The sequence below is a fragment of the Berghia stephanieae genome, chromosome 3, assembly GCF_034508935.2.
Source record: "Berghia stephanieae isolate SIO BIC M18660-M18661 chromosome 3, UCSD_Bste_1.3, whole genome shotgun sequence".
Classification (NCBI taxonomy): Eukaryota; Metazoa; Mollusca; class Gastropoda; order Nudibranchia; family Aeolidiidae; genus Berghia; species Berghia stephanieae.
In genome coordinates, this window is record NC_088362.1 from 31,201,080 (window position 1) to 31,222,589 (window position 21,510).

At 34.7% G+C, this 21,510-nt stretch overlaps 1 protein-coding gene across 6 annotated transcripts in view; it reads left to right on the top strand.

Annotated features, from left to right (window-relative positions):
• LOC144967526 (cilia- and flagella-associated protein 47-like) overlaps positions 1-21,510 on the top strand; it is an 86,881-nt gene that overhangs the window by 10,788 nt on the left and 54,583 nt on the right. For 3 of the 6 annotated variants that reach the window (XM_078904905.1, XM_078904902.1, XM_078904904.1), the window contains 19 exons: positions 671-829; positions 1,370-1,607; positions 1,939-2,091; positions 3,129-3,232; positions 4,043-4,125; positions 4,820-4,916; positions 5,691-5,794; positions 6,553-6,665; positions 7,471-7,604; positions 7,801-7,911; positions 8,914-9,044; positions 9,557-9,679; positions 10,656-10,865; positions 12,061-12,129; positions 13,501-13,582; positions 14,599-14,696; positions 16,155-16,436; positions 17,536-17,547; positions 20,817-21,018. In XM_078904905.1, the coding sequence (XP_078761031.1) occupies positions 671-829; positions 1,370-1,607; positions 1,939-2,091; positions 3,129-3,232; positions 4,043-4,125; positions 4,820-4,916; positions 5,691-5,794; positions 6,553-6,665; positions 7,471-7,604; positions 7,801-7,911; positions 8,914-9,044; positions 9,557-9,679; positions 10,656-10,865; positions 12,061-12,129; positions 13,501-13,582; positions 14,599-14,696; positions 16,155-16,436; positions 17,536-17,547; positions 20,817-21,018 (2,505 nt within the window). The remainder of the gene's footprint in view (positions 1-670; positions 830-1,369; positions 1,608-1,938; positions 2,092-3,128; positions 3,233-4,042; positions 4,126-4,819; positions 4,917-5,690; positions 5,795-6,552; positions 6,666-7,470; positions 7,605-7,800; positions 7,912-8,913; positions 9,045-9,556; positions 9,680-10,655; positions 10,866-12,060; positions 12,130-13,500; positions 13,583-14,598; positions 14,697-16,154; positions 16,437-17,535; positions 17,548-20,816; positions 21,019-21,510) is intronic. The other 3 variants (XM_078904907.1, XM_078904903.1, XM_078904906.1) reach the window with 1 other exon arrangement.

Below are 21,510 nucleotides of genomic sequence, written 5' to 3' on the forward strand. Positions count from 1 at the left end.
ACGTCCATTCTATCTGTTTTTGTAGTTAAATTGAAGCTTACATACAATTTCACATTGTTATTTATTTCTTCGAGCTTTGAGCAGCAACATTTACATTATCTTTGTCTGCTACTTTTTGTGTTAAGTCATTGCCCTATTTCAAAGCACTTATGTTGGGAAACATGTTAACTCCAGCGTGTTTTAAGATTATGTTTTGTTTTGCAGGTCTTGCCGCTGAACAGCAGTCCAACTGACATAAATATTAAGTATTTAATATCACATACCAGTCTATTACCACATTGACAATTCATTCTCAAAAAAATAGGTAATTTAAACAAAAACATCTCTTTTAATGCTATCCAAAATAAACAACTTTAGCTTTTATGTCGTGTATTATCCATTAAAAAGCTCTTTACAGCAACATGTAACATATAGAACGAGACATGACACCTTATTGGTGATATTACAATTTTTTCCGACAGATTACTCATTTTACTGTACTCTCACTGTCCTCATTTTATACCTGAGTACAGTGAGAGAATGTGAGTTAAGAGCCTTTTTCAAAGACTCAACTATGCGCTGAGCGAGGCTCGAACCCAGGACCTTCCGATCTGAAAGCAAATTTCATACCACAAAACCACATAGCCGCACAACATTTAACCATTATAATTACCTCCCTTACTGACCACAGGTTCTTTCAAGCCGGAGCAACTCCTGGATGTGATAGGTCAAGTGGCAGGCAAACGTAACCCCACCCACTCCCACGCCGAGATTGTGTACACTCTGCCTATCAAACTCATGGGGAAAAGCAACCCCATCACGATGAAGCCAAAACCTAGATTCAACAACGGTAGGCTGTAATTCTTCTCTTGTTGTTTTATTTTCACTGTTATTGTTATTGTTGTTGTTATTGTTGACTTTAAGTCTGTTACATTTGTTGTTTGGATATATTATGATATTTACCGTTGATCATAATTATGTCCATGGCAGTGATGCTGTTGATGATGATAATGATGATTATAATTATAATGATGGTAGTAATGGTGGTGTGTTTGTGGTCATCAAAATAATCATTACCATTATCATCATATCATCAGCATTATCATCATCATCATCATCAGCAGCAGCAGCAACAGCAGCATTATCATCATCATCATCATCATCATCATCATCATCATCATCATAGCCAGTCTTTTATTGAATATTGTTCAAGTTAGAAGTGCGCATCAAAACACAACATTTCCAAAACATTTCAATGTTTTAATCCATGACTTATACAAATCAAATTTTCACCTATTCAATATTTTTTTCACGCCATTTTTTCCCCCTGAAAAAGGCAGTTTAACATTCATGATAAATACGAAAATGTGTTTGTTCAATTTTCTTCAAGGCATCACTCCTTACATCACAAATGAGGTTGGGATGTACGTTGAGTCTACATTTGACTCTCTCAAAGAAGACGATCTACGAAATGCAGTGGCTGGCTCGACCCAAACAAAACTCCATCGGCTCAAGCAGAGGGGGATAAAGTCAGCTGACTTTGACAAGAACGGGAAGCCTGTGAAAGTGTCTTTCCCTAACGACAGGGCACAGAGCATTCGTCCATTTGAGAGATCTGAGAACTATCAGTGAGTTGTTACCTCTCATTGTTCAGTTCGATTTAATCATTGCTTTTAATCATTAGTCTTATAAAATTGGATGGGTCCCAAAAGCTCAGTAGTTGGTATAGCACTGGTTTCACACACACAAAAGGACTAAGATCGACTCCTTCTGAAATCGATTTTTTTTTCTGACCTTCCTATCCACCTAGCAGTGATTTGGGTAGCTGGGTCTGTTAGATCTAGTGGAATGTACTTTTTTTGATAGACTAGCATCTTATCGAAAGGGTCGAAAGTAATTGCTTTGTCCATTTCATGCTATAGAAACACAAGTTCATGCCTTTGTTTGATTATTATGCAGATCTCTCTTCACTCGGACGGATCGTCACAACTACGTCGACCCAGACTACTCCTTGGACGACATAGAGATAGAACGCAGGAAGGTTCACAAGAATGGCTATGTACAGCAACTTCACAAGCTCAGGCAAGCCAGTAAAATGAAAAAGCAGAAAAAGTAAGAAGATACGTGACCTATTCCCTTCTGAAGGGTATTAGATTGGGATGAGTTAAACGCTAATTGTTGGATTTATAGATAGTATGCATTTGGCTAAGAAGCTCACAACATTGCCATCCGGAAGTTTAATGGACCAACACACAAAAGTATGTGTAACCATTAACTTTTATAGTCTAGATAATACAGTTAAGTGAAAATTACTCATAAACGTGGATGGCAAAAGACAATAACAAACACCTGAGTGACTTATACTTCATTCTATCTATAGTCAAACTATGAATTTTTGGTTCAAATTTTGTTTTTATGAGGAAATTAGATATAGTTTATAAGAGTGACAAACACTGAGAATTTACCTTTCTGGCCTTTCTAATGCTTAAACCATTGTTTAGCTTTGGGTTTATCCCGACCTAATACATATTTGACAGTTCATGTGTCTGTCACTACTTGCTTTGATGCTCCTTGGTTGTTCATTTTATGTCGATTTTCAATGCATTGAAGTTTATTCTTTAGTAATATTTAATTCACCGATATGCATCTAACAAATTGCTTGGATGCTGAAATTACTTAAATTGTATAAATTAATTATCAATCAATTTCTTTGTATGACATATAAAAATATTTCACATATTTTTCTCAAAAATGCTCACTTTATTGCTGGTGTTCTTAGCATACAGGATGCAATGGTTTTGTTTTACTCCGACTTGTCATATCTTTTCTCCTGTTCGTCAGGATTTTATGTGAGGGGTTGTTATTTTCCTTCTTTTTTTTTTTGTAGTCTGAAAAATGGTTTTTCAGTCATTTCCATACAGTACTTGTAGGATTCTAGCACACTCTTGATAGAAGCCAAAAAGCGTGCTAGAGTCTGAATGTGCAGAATACCGATGCTCACGAGAGGTAACTAATAAATTCAGTCCCCCAGCTCCATTTTATTGTATCGCAAAGTCTGCTAGAATCCAGCGAATACTGTATTGTGTTCTATTTTAATCTGCTGTAGTCCTTTTATTCAATGCTTTTAACAAATTGCTTCAAACTTCCAGAGAGTTCCTTGAAACCAACAACGATCTGGATATTGGCATTAAGACAGCTGCAGGAATCTTCCCGAGGATATTGAAACAGGATGAGATCCTTCCTGACCCAATGTGTAAGTCTTATCAGTGTTAATTCAGTCCTCATTTATTATACAATAAAATAAATAGATAAATAAAGAGATAGATAAAAAGATAAATGAATGAATTAATAAATAAATCGATTAACTGATTAACAAATCAATAAGTAATAAATAGATAAATGAATATTAATAAATAAATAATAAATCAATGAATCAATGACTAGATATATAGATAAATAAAAGGTAAATAATAAATAAATAAATGATAAAGATATGATAAATAAATAAATAATTGATAAATAGATAAATAAATGAATTAAATATGAACATTTATTTAGAGCATTTCCATGGGTTTACCGTGCTCAATGCGCTTTATAAGTCTTCATTTGTTACCCCAGAAGGCTATATCGAACCATATTATTTATTTTTCATACAGTACAAGTTGATTATTAGGCATCCTTCTCGTACTGACACTCTTATAATGCCTGCTACTGCCTATAACCAGACAATTCGTTCTCACCTGAAGTCGAGTGGGTCATGTGTGTAACTTTACTTCAGTAACGAGACGAGACACTATTTTGGGGATCCGAAAAAATCTCACCTGCACCCAGAATCGATCTCGATCCCTTTGCGTGTGAAGCAAGTGTTCTACCAACTGAGCTATCAGGGACCCCCATTGTCGTCAATAAAACATTTTATCTTGTTCCGAGTTATATATTTTTCACTATAAATTTGAATTGTCAGCATCTAAGCTATCCTGACATAATACCATTTTGAGGCGTTGAGTCAAGTTATCATTATGTTTAGATGTGCCACTCTTAAGGTCTGTTTTACCCATTTCAGCTCCTCTACCCCCCAATGCTGACTGGAAATTACTCAGTACAAAAGAACTGGCAGATGCTGAGAAGAAATCTGTTGAAAAGAGGGTATGTTAAAAATATAGAGAGATATCGATGTTCTTTTGTCTTTTATTAATAGATTAACTCTTTCAGCACTTAGGCTATATTCACATTTCCGTCACAAAATGACTGACACCTCATTGAGGCAGCATGAGAATGACAAGCTAAGACAAAGCGACGTTCAAAATCGGCGCTAAATCTCAATTTAAAAAACCCCCTAGGGCCAATTGAATGTTCTGATGAAAGAAATGATACCATTGGTTCAATTTATAGTACTTTTGTGGAAAGATGGATTGGATTGCATTATTATTTTAGCCCTTCAAGACCGGCTGCACTGTGCGGCCATTGGCCAATAGAACAGATTCTGCACTGGCCGCACAGTGCAGCCAATGGTGCTGAAAGAGTTAATCAGTAAATTAATTAAGTAATAGATTAATCAATAAATCAATTTATTTATCTATTTAGTTCAGTATTCTCATCTCTTGTTTAGCCTACAATATTGTTTCCGCAGCAGGTTTACTTCCTTGTTAGAATACTGTACTAATTCAAGCTCCTTAATAGTCGAGTGCTCTAAAGATTTGCACACATCAATATCTCACGAAATATTTATTTATTTATTTATTCATTAATTTATTATTTACTTTTGTATGTATATAATCATTTATTTATTTATTTATTTATTTATTTATTTATTCATTTGTTTCACCAAACAATATATCAGATTTGCGATGGACTGAATGCAGTTCCAACTACAGCTCAGGAAAAGAAGGACTGCATAAAATGGTTAGCCCCGCAGCAATTGCATCAAGTTGTCATCGGTAAGCTGTGTGGAATGCAAATATGATAGATTTGTTAAATAAATCTGAATTATTATTATGGAATAGTTTGATTTTCAATATGTCAACATGGTCCTCTAAATAGTTTTGTTGTTTGCGCTTAAGAGACTTGTCAATTATTTTTTAAAAATAATAATAACAATTTATTTATTTTTTGTAATGGATTAAATTATTAACATTGGTGTTAATTTTTTTTTTGTTTTTTTTTTAAATTTTTATTTTGGACAATCAATTCTCATTGTTCTAAGATAGATACTGTTTGGTTACTTTGAACACACACACACACACACACACACACACGCACGTACATACACACACACACAAGCACACACACACACCCACAGAAAGAGAGAGAGAGAGAGAGAGAGAGAGAGAGATGTGAATAAGAGAGAGAGGGGTAGAGAGAGAGGAGAGGAGAGTATATGTTTGTATTTTAGAGAGTGTGTGTAGTAGTATGTGGTGTGTTGTGTGTGTGTGTGTGTGTGTGTGTGTGTGTGTGTGTGTGTGTGTGTGTGATAGAGAGAGGGAGAGTAATTTTTAATTTTTTTTGTTGTTAATTATTTATTTTTTTCATTTATTTATATATTTATTCATCTATTGATTTATTAATTTATTGATTTGTTTGTTATTTATTCATTTATTTATTTATTTATCATTTAAAACGTTCCTATTACAAATTATTTTGATGAAAGCCTATCAATAAACTTGGACTTGAACTTATTAATCTGGCCTTCTGGCTCATATTTCTTCTTTCAGGGCCACCAACAATTGACTTTGGCCAGATATGCCTGCGATCCATTTGCCAGAGGGAACTTAACATCATCAACAACCTCAACCAACACATCCACATAGTGGCCGAGGTAAGAGTTCTCATAAAATGTTGGTTTATCATTCTCTGTATAAGTGATATAAATAATAATGTGAAATTGAATGTAAGCTTCAATTTAATTACAAAAACAGATCAAAATAACTTTTCGGATTTCCCCTTTATCACCAAAACAGGATGAATGAAACAAAACAGGATGAATGAAACAAAACATTCAACATGAATGTTTTGTTTATTCATCTTAACTACGCCACTACCACATTATCTCATTCATCTGTAGTGTTTCATCCATCCTGTTTTGTTGAGATAGGGGAAACCCAAAACGTTCTTTTGATCTATTTTTGTAATTAAATTGAAGCTTACATTCAATTTTACATTATTGTTTATTTCTTAGAGCTTCGAGCAACAACATTTACATTACTCTGTATAAGTGAATACTACACAGAATATTAGGCCTCTAGAAGCTGTGGACTGTAAATAGTACCAAAATGACTGTAGCAGCTTCAAAAAATAAAAAGAACAAAATGTCATTTATTTTGTTATTTTGTTGGTTATTTGTTGTTGTTGTTGTTGTTGTTATTTTGATCTTTTTTTGTTGTTGAAGTTCCTAGTTCTAAAACTAGTTTTAATGAAATCATCTTATACAAAGAAAATAATGAATCAATTTTCAGATCGGTTAATCAATTAATTAATTAATTTTTCTTTGTATCTACTTATTTCATTTACTTATTTATTTATTCATCTACATATTTATTTATCTATTTATTCCTTTATTTATTCACTTTATTTTAGATTGATTGTCGCGAACTTCGTCAGAGCAGCCCCTTGTCTCAAGTGGTACCGCCTCAATCCAAGGCCGTTATCCCCATCATCTTTGAATCCAACACCAGAGGAAGGTTCCAAAGGTAATCAATCATATCAAATTCACATATTAGGGAGCAGGACGACTAAAAATCTGAAAAGGTATTTTATGAAACAATGCGAGAGGAAGCAGAAAGAAAATACAAGAAAAAATAATCCTCCCAAAAAAACAGCCTGCTTGACTGGGGGAAAGGAGGTTCAATCCCCTATTGAAGCAGATTGATTGTTCCTTCTATTTTTATTTTTATTTCTGCTTTGTCAAGCATTGTTGCATACATACCTTTTCAGACAAAAAAAAGTAGTCATTCAGAGAGAGAGGGAGAGAGAGAGGGAGGGATAGAGAGAGAGAGAGGGAGAGGGAGAGAGAAGGAGAGAGAGAGAGAGGGAGAGAGAGAGGAGAGAGAGAGGAGAGAGAGAGAGAGAGAGAGAGAGAGAGAGAGAGGAGAGAAGAGAGAGAGAAGAGAGAGGAACAATGATGTTAACCGCCAAGTACTCATTTTGCACCTAAGTATGGTGAGAGAATGTGAGTAAAGAGCTTTTCCAAAGAATCAACAATGAAACACTCAGAGAGGGATTTGAACCCTCGACTTTCAGGTCTGAAATCATACCACTAGATCACATAGCTACACAGTTGCAAGCTGTAAAACTTTCTTACAACAAAAGGCATTTGTGAAATTATATTTTGACATTGATTATTTCAATGTCTTTTTTGTTGTTTTTTTTTTTTAGTTAAGAAGGAAAGAAAAACAAACAAGGAGTTTAAAAGTTTGATGTTTATCATGTCTTAAAATGAAAACATTAATTCGTTAAATAAAATAGATAAGTCTAAGTCATAAATTTTCTCCTTAGATCTGTGATGTACACTGTGAATGGTTTCTATAAACATCACGTGACTGTGCTGGCAGAAGTGGTTCCTGTCTCTGTGGAGTTATCCAAAGAGAGGTTGGTGCTAAAGCCTGGAGCTGGTATGCCTGCTGAAGCTGGTAAGAACCATTACATTGTTTTATGTTCCTTTGTTGTTGTTGTTGTTGTTGTTATTTGTTTTTGCTTTTTGTTTTTTTGCTTTTTTGAGGGGTTTTTTTTTTTAGCTTTCTTTTTTTTTTTATCTGTCTATCTGAACATCAATTGAATTGAAGTGTTATGTATTTTTCATTTCAATTTAACTGTATTTTTCTCCAGGATTCCGGAATGTCATCACATTGAACAACAAGTTGAATTACCCAGCAGAATTTACCTGGTCTCCCGATCTTGGAGAAAAAGGAACAGCATTTTCTATCCGTCCTGCCACAGGTAAAAAAATGCACATCAAAATATTCTCTTAACACACAACAACAAAGCTCTGTGTTCTATGATTTCTATTATCAGTACTTTCACTGTCCTTTTCTTCTCTTATTCCGCTTTAGCAGCAAACAAATAATGTAAATGTTGCTACTCGAAGTTCGAAGAAATAAATAACAATGTGAAATTGAATGTAAGCTTCAATTTAATGTACGAAAACAGATAAAATGGACGTTTTGAGTTTCCCCTTTATCAACAAAACAGGATGAATGAAACACTACAGACGAAGGAGATAATTGTTAAGATGAATAAACAAAACATTTATGGGCAGGAAATAGTATGCTCCTTTGTAAGGAAGCACGAATTAAAATAGAACAATAGATATTTCTAAAAGGTGCGCAAAGTGAAAAGAGAGGATGCGGAGAGGAACTGTGTAATGCAGTATAGAAATTGAAATATAATTACATCACCCTTTGGTCTTGCCACTCTGTTGTTGTTAAAGGTTTAGTATTTTATTTCTTATAAACGGAAACTAGATGACCCAGTGGATAAGACATTGCACATCCACTTGATTATTTAAGGCTTTTTCTCCATCCAACAAGCAATGATTGTGTTTCTGGGTCTCTTAGTTTTTGCTGGAAAGTGCTTTGTGATAGATTAGTATCCTATCCATGGTTATATTCCATATGATGCCACAAAAAGTATGATAGACTCCCAGCTTTGTGAGCCATTTGGCTATGAAAGACTACTTTTAGTCCAAAAATATACAGGTTTTTTTGGGTTTTTTTTGTTTGTTTTTGTTTTTAGTTTGTTTGTTTGTTTGTGGTTGTTTTGTTTCCCATACTAGACGAAGAAGAGAAAAATCTTAAAATTGCATCTGATTTATCTAGTATTTTCCTACACCGCTATTTATATTATTCGAGTCTTATTCAGTGCGCTATTTCGGAGTTTCGCTTCCATATCTTGACAGAGAGATTCCCTGTATGTATAATGTATCGTTTTCTATCAAACCAGGTGTGGTAGAACCAGGAACAGACTTGGATTGCGAAGTGGTATGGCATCCATCGTACATGGCACCTGAGGACGGTTCTTTTACCCTCCTCGTCAATGGAGGAGATAGTAGAAAGCTGACCTGTAGGGCTGAGGTTGGTATTCAAGGGTTTTCTAAGTTGTTTTTTTTTAAACTAATGACAGACTGTAGAATTCATAATCGCTGTATTTTTATTTATTTCTTTCAAAAAAAAAAAAAAAAAAAAACTTGCGCTTTTATATAGCACAATATTTACTAAACATGCTCAAAATGCTTTAAAGGGGTCCTTAGGCAACAGCAAGACTTAGCACGAGGCATGACGCCTTTTAGGCGATGTTACAATTATTTGTCTGACAAAGACAATGCTGTTAATGGCCAGGCTCTCAATTTATACTCGAATTTGGGATAGAATGTGAGTAAAGAGCCTTTTCCAAGGACTCAAGTATGCGCCACTCAGAGCAGGATTCAAACTCATGCACACACATGATTTGCCATTTCTGATAAAAAGATTGTATTATTATTATTATTATTATTATTATTATTATTATTATTATTATTATTATTATTATTATTATTATTATTATTATTATTATTATTATTATTATTTACATTCTCTACATTTCACAGCTGGGACCAACCAACGTGTACTTCCTTGATCCAAGGATTACTTTTGGGGCAGCCCCAGTCAACCTCACAACTGTCACCACCGCCATCTTGCACAACGCAGGCAACAACCACGCTTATTTCCAGGTATGTAGTAGTCCCTTAGAGGTGTAGCCATTGTTAACTTATAGCCTGACACTGACCAACATATGATGTCAAAAGACAAGTCTTTGACCACAAAAGAAAACAAATCATGAGTTGTATTCAATAGTTCAATCAACGAAATAACTTGTTTCCTTTGAGCTCTTTAACGACAACTCACCAGACGTTGCACAAACCTAAAAAATGACGTCAAACTATAAGTCTTAGAGGGTTCTAGTGTCAGGCTATGAGTTAACGATGACTATGCTCAGAGTCATAAGAAAGGCAAATGGATTGCAAGAGTTTATCCCAGTTACTGTAACGTTAAACAAACAGTATTATTTGTTTCAAGGAAAGAGCGATAAGGGTCTGGCTTTTTGAAAAGCAGCTGACTCCTGGATTATTTTGGTCTATTCCTGAGACAGAAGAAAATTGTTCCATAAAGAGAATTTATTTGATTTTTTATTTGTTTATTGATTGATTGATTGGTTTATTTACTTATTTATTTATTTATTTATTTATTTATTTATTAATTTATTTATTTATTTATTTATTAATTTGTTTATTTTTCATCTATTTAATCATTTGATTGTTTGTTATTTATGCGCTGGAAACAAGCAATTGAGATATGATATCTCCCTATGCTACATGGACTCAAATATCTTTGGTCGCATGTTCGGATAAGTAAATTTCGCCAAGTCACTGGTTCGGATAAGTAAGTAAGACTCAAATACGAGTATCTTAGTGTAGTTTTAAAATTTTGTTTTGTTTGTGTGGGTTTTTATTGTTTGGTTTGTTTTGTTTCTTTGTCGTTTTTTTTTTTAATGTGTTTGTTTTATGCATTTTTCACTTTAAAAGTGTACTTCAATTGCAATAGTTTAAGATAGGTAGGATTTAGGTCCTTATGTAAATACTGGTTGCTTTCCATTAAGATAATCAGCACTATTAAGATTTTTTTTTTCTCTTTCTTCCATCAAACCAGGTAATTGAGCCAAACCCCCTTCCAGGCTTGATAATCAGTCCCGTCCACGGTGTTGTGCCAGTAGGTGGCAGCACTGAAATTCGTGCAGCCTTGACCCCTGACGCCATCATGAAGTTTGACACTAGAGTCCAAATCTCCATCAAGGGAGGGAAGACCATAGAACTGAGGATTGGAGGCACAGTGGAGCCACCTCATGTCAACATTGACGTGGTAGGTCCTCGTGGTCTAATTTTAAACAAATTTTCAATCAAGAAACTTTTTTTTGTCTACAAAAGTAGTACTTCAGAGCCAATAGGTCCATGTAACTGGGGATTTTATCCTGGTTTCTATAGCGTGATAGGATGCTAGTCTATCGCAATGTACTTTCCACCAAATTAAACAGAACCAGCTACCCAATCACAGCTGGGTGGGCAGGGGGGTCAGAAAAAAAATCTCGATTACATCTGGGATTGATCTCAATCTCTTAGCAGTTGAAGTGAGTGCTCTACCAAATGAGCTATCTGGTCACTAGACACCCCCTCGCCCCCCCCCCCCCCCCCCATTTTTTTTTTTTACAAACCATAGTTTAATTATGTTTTTAAAAGAAAGTAATTCATAGCTATATGTCCCATGGATTTAGAATTTATCGTAGTTTCATAGCATTAAGCGATCAATAGCAAAATTGCTTGCCACCTTTTAAAAAGGATGCTTTTCTATGGCAAAGTAATTCCCACCAAATCTATTAGATCCAGCTAAGCAAGCTATGCTAGGTGAATAGGAGAGTCAGAAAAAATCTTCTCAGCACCGGGGATTGACACCGAACCCATTGCCATGTGAGACGAGTGCTCTACCAACTGAGCTTTGGGAAAAAAAAGAGAAAGGAAGAGATATTTTTAAAAACAACATAATATCATATATATAATAATAGGTTCTTACACTCTTGCTTTTTGGAATTCCGGGTATGTTCTCAATCAATGCACGGGCTTGCGAGTGTGCATTGGGAACAAAATTTGAATTCTGAAACACAAGAGTATAAGAAATCTTTTATTCTACCCCTGATTTCGTTATCTTTAAATAAAAGATAGTTTCAAAAATACTTAAATGATAATATTTGTTAAAAGATCAAATTTTAGTGAAATTTAATGCTTGATAATCTGATGTCACAAATTATTTTTATTGTAACCTTGATATCATTACACGTTATATTTATAAGGAGAGGTAGATTAATAGCCATTTTTCTGTTGCTTACCTCCCTTGTTATTATTATGTATGATAAAATGCTCAAACGATTTTTCATTTTTATATATTTACAATTTTTTTTTACTCATTTGTTTGTTACCGTTGATCACATTTTGACATCAACGATGACGTTTATTTGAAAAGTTTCAATTTTTCTTTTACAACATTCTTGCTTTCATCTCAACAGGAGTCATTCAATTTTGGAGGCGTTTACTGTGGATCAATAGCTACGGTGCCTTTTAGGCTTGAGAACAAGGTAAATGATTTCAGGATTCTAGTGTGACATTTTGGAGGAACCAATTATTCTTATAGATTGTAAAACTATTCATTTATTATTTACTTAGATCTTTTATTTTTCTTTAAATTTTTAATGAAAAATACATTGATTCATACAATGCATATGAGTTAATATATAGTAATCCTTTATAGCTATTTGGCTCACAAAATAGCGGACTGGAAAGTTCTTTCTGCCAGATCGAACAGATCCAGCTACCCAATCACTGACTCCGTTTTTTCCCAATGAGGATTATTTCCCCTAAAATGTCTCTTTCGGTTTGTTATTTTATCCCATTTAGACATCAAATTAGGGAAATTCTTGTGTCAATTGATGCTTAAAGTAAAATTTACATTTGAATTTATTTCATGGATGGAAGAATCAACTTAATGAGCTTTGGAAAACCAGCCTTCAATTGAGTATAATTGTTTTTTGTTTTTATCTAGAGGAATTATGTATCATTACTATGTACTCAGACTTTATGGATTTCCTGTACCTAAATGACCCATTTGACATGTCTTTGTTATGACTTGTCTTCTCATAAGAGGCAGCGTGGCTCAGTGGTACGGTCTTTGCTTCCTACCCGAAAGGTACCGAGTTCAATCACCCGCCGCTTCATTGTGTGGCCTTGAGCAAGTCACCTCGCCTAGCTCACTTTGCGGCGCTGCTCTGCGGCTGACGCCTGGGTTATTCCAGTCTTCCCTTGGAATAGACCCTAAAGACAAATTTCCCCTTGGGGATGAATAAAGGGAATTTTATTTATTATTTTTATAAAAGCTAAGCATGTCTATGTGAGCCAAAAACATTTTGTTTTTGTTTTTTAATCTGTCAATACATGTCATATTTACTCATTACATTTCTTTTACCTTTTGTCCTTGGCTTTGACCATTTAAAAAAAAAAAAGATCAATTCAGTTAACTACTCGAGCCCCACTCTGGGTGGTGCAAAGTTGAGTCCTTGGAAAAGACCCTTTAATCGCATTCACAAAGGGACCCCTTGTAAAGCACTTTGAGTACGTTTAGTGGATATTGCGCTATATAAAGAGCTCAACATTCTTTCAATGTACTCAGGTGTAAAATGAGTACCTGGCTGTTTAACAGTGTCAAAACTCTGTCGAAACAAAAACAATGTAGCTATCCCCTTACAGGCATCATGTCTTGTCCTAAATGTTAAATGTTGCTGTCGGCAAGGGAACCCTTATGAAGCGCTTTGAGCTTTTATGGTTCTTTGTTTGTTTTTTTACCCTATGTTTACTTACTTACTTTCTTATCCAAACCAGTGACCACCTGAGCTCTAGCCCTTCAGTCTTGTGCCATGACGTAAATTACCCTATGTTTCAAACTTATTCCACAGGCATCCACCAAATGTCGTCTAGAGATTGATTTAACTCGTTACAAGGATTTTGGCATTGCTTTCCCTGGCTGTCAGTCACAAGGTATGATTTGTGGTCAAGTGGTATGACAGTCGCTTTCAGATTGGAAGATCAGCGCATAGTTGAGTCCTTGGAAAAGGCTCTTTACTCACATTCTCTCACTGTACTCAGGTGTAAAATGAGTACCCGGCCTTTAACAGCATTGTCTCTGTCAAAAATAAATTGTAATATTGCCTAAAAGGCGTCATGTTTTGCTCAGCATATTACATGTTGCTGTTGGTCAGGGACCCCTTTGAGCACATTTAGTGGATATTGCGCTATATAGAAGCTCAATATTTCTTTCTTTTGTATGATTTAAATCTATGTGATGAAAGGGTTTAAAATATTTATTATGGTTGCTTGGAATGTAAATCTTTAAAGAGAACACTAAAAAGCTAGAAGAAGCTGTTGGGCTGTCAAAAGTTTTGAACAAAATTAATGTAAAAGCTTTAAATAAGAATAAAACAATTAATATGGAACATTTTGGCTCAAAACCTTTCTTCAACCTACAATAGAATCAATTGAATCAATGATACGTCAATTAAAACCTAAACAGACGGGAGAAAAGGTCTCTGTTTTATGTTGACTGAAGTAGCGTTTTGATCCCAAAACATTCCATACTAAAAAAATAATTATGCCCTTCTGCCACGACATCATCAGATATCGTCGCCTCGGCATTCCATGAAGGAATATAGATAATTCATCAAACAAGATGTCTGATGTCAACAGGAATCACCCATGTTGTCCAAGTGAGCAAATTGGGGGTTAATAATCTTGCCCAAGGAAAAAAATGAAAGTGCCTGAAGTGGGGCTCGAACTCAGGACCTTCCAGGTCACAGTGTAATGCCTTAACTACTCGGCCACTTCACTCCCTTATGTATGTTATGAATTATTAAATTTGAAAAATTGTTAAAGCACATTTTGCAATTAAAGCATCATTAATATTTTATTTATTTAGTTTATAACAATGACCCTATACATTTCAAATCTTTGCAGACTAGTCAGTATCTACTTATCAATTCATGTTTTGAATGTTCCAGAGGATTACAACTACCAAATCTTGAACCCTGGAATGTCATCGGTAACTCTGGAGCCAGAGGAGATCATTGAAGGAGAAATCACGTTTACACCCACACAGGTCAGCAATGCAGTTTGTTTTCTTTTCTTGTTTTGTTTTCCAATGATTTTTACAGTTTCTGTGTCAACATGGATGAATCGTCACACTTTTCGTGTCTTTGTGGTCTTATGGTATGCACATGACAATTGTCTCGGACTGATAGGACCCTGGTTTGAGTCTCTCATGGAGGAGCAAAGTCGAGTTCTTTAGAAAAGGTTTTCCACTCACATTTTGTCACCTGACCAGTAACAATGTTGTCTCTGCTATAAAAAAAAAATTAGGATAGCACCTTACAGTTGTTCTGTGCCATTATGTGGTCTTGTTGTAGGCCATCGTAATCATAGCTTGTCGCTTCAACACCGAATGCACTCCACAGCATCTGGGGAGCAGAGTCTTTGATCATGATCAGTGCAGCTGGGCCTGTCCTGGCATTCTCTTTGGAAATTGCTCCATCGTCTCTCTGGGGATCCACATGTACACAAGCTGGTCTCAGCTAGCCCCATCTTTTTCATGCTTCCAGCTGTTCTCCCAAGTTTTGCCGTGCTGTGTTCAGTGTTGCCCATTCATTCCTGGGGAGCTCAGTTCTGTAGGGCAGTTCTTCTCTCGGATCTTCAACAACTTCATTTGCGTGATTGTCTCACTTGTATGTGCCCCCCTGCCTTTGGACCGGTAGGTCCTGGGTTTGAGTTCACTCTAAGAAGTGCATAATTGAGTCCTTGGAAAAGGCTATTTACTCAATTCTCTCACCCTGCTCAGGTGTAAAACCTGTCTGGTATCAGCATGGACTCTGTTTGGATTAAAAAATTGTAATGTCACTTAATAGGCATCATGTCTTGTCCTCCATCTTAAAAGTTGGTGTTGATGAGGATCCCCTTGTAAAGTAATTTGAGCATGTTTAGTGGATTTTGTGCTGTATAAAAGCTCATGTTTGTTTTGTTTTGTTTTTTTCTTTTTGTTCAATTTTTTGTTAAAGTAGTGAAATAATGGACATTTGAATCAAAAGAAAAAAGGCTTGTTGCGGATGCCATCACGTGATTTTATGGAAATTCGCAAACGCTTCAACAACAAAAAATCCTCAAATAGATAGTTTCCCTTTTATGATTCTTGCACTCTTTTAATCTCATTCAGTGTTAATGATTACACAGGATGTAATATCCCTCTCTACTTTTTAGTATAATATCATTTAACCTTTAACAGTTTATAAAGTATCTTCATAATCATGTGATTAATTATTTATATTGGACAAGAATTTTATTATAAATATAATCAACACATAGTCACCATAATATATCCGCTTGTTGTTCTACTGTACTTTTTAAGACTTTTAATTTTCTTTGCCAATTTTTATTTAATTTATTAACATTTGATATTTCTTTTCTACAGTACCGAATTGTGTTGTGATACAGAATTATAATTTCCATACAAGGATCAATAAAGTATATCTTATCTTATATTAATTGACAAAATCTCTTGTTCCAGGTTGCTGCCTATGACTTTGTTATGCCAGTCCACATAAACTCCATCGGAGCCCCAAGCCCAGCCCCCACTCCATTCCCGCCCACGCCTGCACCGTCCAACAAGAACAGTATACAACACATCATCAATCCACGACCCATCCCACCCACGGTAACCACGCCCAGAAAACACATCATAGCCACCGCACTCCGACAGCCCTTACAACTCGGCACAAACAGACTGGAGTTCGTCCTACCATCCACCTTCCATGACATCGCTACAAACGTTACCATGGGAACCACTAAGGTTGGTGTCATGATTTTTTAAATATAATTTGATACTTGGGGGGGGGGGGGGCGAAGGGCGAAGTGATCGAGTGGTTAAGGCATTGCATTGTGACCTGGAAGGTCTCGGGTTAGAGCCTCACTTCAGGCACTTTCGTTTTTTTCCTTGGGAAAGAGTATTAACCCCCAATTTGCTCACTTGGACAACATGGGTGATTCCTGTTGACATCAGACATCTTGTTTGATGGATTATCTATATTCCTTCATGGAATGCCTAGGCGACGGGATCTTATGGTGCTGTTTCGAAAAAGTGTAATTAATTATTAATTTATTTGATATTCACTGTCTCAAAACTATATGAAGGCTGGATGATTTAGATGCTGAAAATTGAATGTATATTGGATCAGCGGTATGGTCTTGGCTTCGTATCCAAAACGTACTGAGTTTGAATACCAGCTGCACTATGTAGACTTAAGCAAGTCACCTCACCCCAGCTCAGTTTGCAGTGCTGCACTGCGGCTGATGCCTGGGTTATTCCAGTCTTTCCTTGGAATAGATCCTAAAGACAAATTTATGGGATGAATAAATGGAATTTATTTTATGTATTTTTATTTTAAAAGATTTGTTTCATTGTTTTATCGATGAGAATTGATGTAATAAATCTATTTTTAGAAAAGCTCAAATTTCACATATCTGGTCATTTTAATTAAAGATTCTATTTTTGGCATCTCGTTCACCCCAACATAATACTGTTTTGAGACGATGAGTCACATTTAATATCAATTTTTAAGTTAAAAAATTTAAAGCTTTTTAAAATTTCTTTTTTTTTTCATAGTTTTCAGTGATTTTCTCATTAGAATTAAAAAACAAGACTACTTATATATTTCACATCTTGATTCATGAACTGTTCAAAATAGTTTAGTCCACTCTTTAAAATACTGCGACTTACATCTTTGTAATTCATTTCTATTTTTTCATTTTTTTATCACTTTCAAACAAAGCAAAAAGCACTTTTCAATACCTTCAGAGATTATTGACTTCTACTCGCTCTGTCACAATTATTAGTTTTTTTCACTCACATTATTATTATTATCATGTTTCATTTCTATCGCTTTCTGCAGTACAATGAGCAGGTATACATTTTTTAACACAAATCTCAACGCCTTCTAAATGTAATATTTTATGTTCCAATTCACAAACTCACTCACGTCTGTGATTGGCTGGCCCTTGATGTTTTCAATACCCAGCACTGCTTTGGCTTTTTTTTTGTTTCTCAAGTCTATTAATAATTTTGGTATATCTCTATAATGTCCTCAGGAAGACTAATAAATTCATATCTTTCAAACAATTTTATATATTATAATATTTACAATTTGATAACTAACTGACTCTTAATGAATGCAAACATCTAACAAGAAAAACATCCCCATGGCATAACTGTTACAGATCTGCTTCTTATTTTGAAAAATTCATACTGCAACCACCATTGAGTACAGACGATACAAGTTACTTTTTATTATATTTTATTTGTTTTCCATGTTTATTTGTGTACTGTTGTGCTGATGAAGGGTTTGTACCCGAAACGTCCATTGTCTGTTTTGTTCCCATACGAGGCCTCTCCATTTTTACTCTTTCGTTAGAAAGTTCGGCTCCAATTTCGGAACTTCATGAAGCATTAAAATTGATTGAAAATGAAATTTGATGCCAGATTTATTTAACTCTTTGAGCGCTGAGGTTATATCCGCATTTCCATCACAAAATGACTGACATCTGATTGAGGCAGCATGAGAATGACAAGCTAAGACAAAGCGACATTCAAATTCAGCGCAAAATCTCAATTAAAATACCTCGCTAGGGCCAATTGCATGTTCTGATGAAAGAAATGAACCATTGGTTCAATTTATAGTACTTTTGTAGAAAGTAGAATTGGATTACATTATTATTTTTGCCTTTCAAGACCGGCTGCACTGTGCAGCCATTGGCGAGTAGAACAGATTCTGCTCTGGCCACACAGAACAGCCAATGGCGCTAAAAGAGTTAATTTTTCTGAAGGTAGATTGTTGATTTTTTAAGTTTATCATAGCGGGTAGCCTACATTTTTTCTCTCAAACATTTAGAATTTTTAAGTTTTGAAGTTGGCAGGTCAGCATAACAACTCATTTTGCATTGGCCATGGGGTTGTAGGATTTGTAGTCTTGTGGTATGACACTAGCCTTCAGACCAGTAGGTCCGTGGTTCGAATTCAGCTTTGGGGGGTGCAAAAGTTGAGACACTGAAAAGCTTTCTTCTACTCAAATTCTCTTCTCACATTGAAGTGGAAAACAAGTACCTGGTCTGTAACAGGGTCGTTTCTGTCAAAAAATAAATTGTAGTGGTGCCTTGCAGGAATTACTTCTTTTCATACACGTCAAAAAAGTACGCTTAACAGGTGACTGGTACTGTTTGAGATGGAAATATGGCTGGTGAAATATTTGAAACATAGTGAATGAAGCGCATTGAGCATAGCCAATCTGTGGAAATGCGCTATATAATTAATCACTTTTTAAAACTTTTTCCATTTTCATATATAATTACTCATTTTCATTTTTATTTTTATAAAGTGTTAACGTTGGCTAGGGGTTCCTTGCAAAGTATTTTAAGCACATTGAGTGGATATTGCGGTATATACAAGCTCAAGTTTTAAGTTTAATTTATGATACAACAGCTACACACTCACAAGCACAATGTTAAGTCTATTCACAACTTTTTAAATTTTCATTTTTATTTTATATTTTTATTTTGTTTGCTTTGGTATACTCATACATTAGAATATTATTGCAGTTTTTTTTTCCCCCTCACTAGCTAGGAGACAATGGACATTTTTTTGACACTGGACATTAAATGGTCACCATTTTGGCATTTCAAACGTGAACAAAATTTTGGCGTCATATTCTTTCATAACCATTAGTCTATATTTATGCTTTTAAAATGATAAATTATTAATGTATCTGTAATGGCTTACAACCGTACTTTGCTCTTTCGTCTTTCCTTTTGATATTCACTCTGTCAAAAGTCAGCTTATTTTTTATTATGCAAGCAGAACTGTGACAAGCATTTTGTCGAGACAGTTGGAAGTTGTTGTGAATTTTTCTGCTGCCATTGGCTACCAAAAGAACGTGTCAGTTAAGGGCCGTTAATAAGAACAAGATTATTATCTATTGGCTCATTGGCAAAGCAACCTTTAAACCTTTGTAGCAAAAAAAAAAAAACTTTTGGAAAAAGACTTATTTTCTTGGAAGAAATTATAAATCCAATTTATTTTTGTACATTAGAAAAAAAGAGACTTTAAATTGTTATTAAATTTTGTGCACATTAACAGACTAATTATTTTTTTTTGTTTTTTTGTTTTTGGTCGCTTTTTTAAATGTCTTTTTTCTTAACCTTTTTATTCTTGAAATGTTACCTATAGACCTTCGGGGTACAGAGTTATTCTTTCAACAATACCTTTGAATTTTTTTACTAATAGCTTTTGAAACTCTCACAAAGTTACATTTCTACAAGCACATAGATCATGGTCTATTCATTGCTATGTATTAATAATCTTATCATTATTATTATTATTATTATTATTATTATTATTATTATTATTATTATTATTATTATTATTATTATTATTATTATTATTATTATTATTATAATATGCCCTATGTGTTAGATACTTTGGTCATTTGTGAGAGATATGTAAGATTTCCACATTCCTTTTTTTTTTAATGGCCTTTAACATCTTAAAGTTTTCTACAGTATAACAATGTTACTTAACTCAACAAGTGATGGTTAAGGTTTAAGTTTTCAGATTTTAAAAAATTGTATGTAATTACGTTTTATCTTTTCTTGCATTAATTTCATCTTAAATCAGATGTTTCTGCTAAATGTAAAATTTTAACCATTTGTAAAGCGCTTTGAGCACGTTTAGTGGATATTGCGCTATATAAAAGCTCAAGTTTTTAAAAAAAAATTATTTTTAAACATTTGACAGTATTTCTCTCAGTGGAACCTTGTGCTTATGTCTCAATCAGACTCTTAGGTAATCTCAAACCAAGTAGGCCCCTACACGGATGGTTTGCTCTTGGAATCGAAATCTATTCCCTTTTTGAACTATTCCTCTTTGTCTTACTTTTCTGGTGTCCTTTTGACTTTTGATTGTAAATCCATTTTTTTTTCTTTCGTCTTCTTCTTTTTACTCGCGCTGAAATGACCTAAATCTGTCGCTAGCGCCGAAAAAAATAAATTAAAAAAAAAAAAAACAATAATAATAATGATAATTTTATTAGAAATGTAATGATCACTTTAATTTTTTAACAAATATTTTTTAAAGAAACATAAGGTTTTTCACCATTAAAAACATCATTAATTTTTCCTCCAGGCTATCCTTATTGTCAACAACAGCAACGAGACCATGACCTGGGGCCTTGACCTCAGTCTGTCAGGTCAAGTGTTGGAAAAAGGTATATTCAAGTTTCTACACGAAGGAGGCGTGCCATTCATAACAAAGGGGAATAATCGAGGAATTGAGGGACACCTGGAGCCTGGCATGACGCAAACTGTTCTAGTTAATTTCTGTCCAGGTAAATATTTACATTGTTGTTTGAGTTTGTTGTTGTTGTTCGTATTGAGTTGCTTTTATGTTGTTGTTATTGTTGATTTTATTGTTGTTGTTGGAGGTGGTGCTGGTGACTTTTTTTTGTCGTTGTCATTTATATTACTATCGCTGTTGATGATTATGATGATGATGAAGATAATGGTTATGATGATGATGATGAGGATGATGATGATGATGATGATGATGATGAGAAGGAGGAGGAGGAGGAGGTTGGGAAGAAGGAGGATAATGATAGTCTGTCCCAGATTATTATTATTATTTCTTTAACCTTTGAACTTTACCATTTCACAAAAGAGCAGGAATTGAATTTTTTTATTTTAAACTTGAGCTTTTATAAAGCGCAATATCCACTAAACATGCTCAAAGCGCTTTACAAAGGGTCCCTGACCAACAGCAACGCGGAACAAGTAGAACAAGACATGACACCTGTTACAATTTTTTCTGACAGAGACAACGC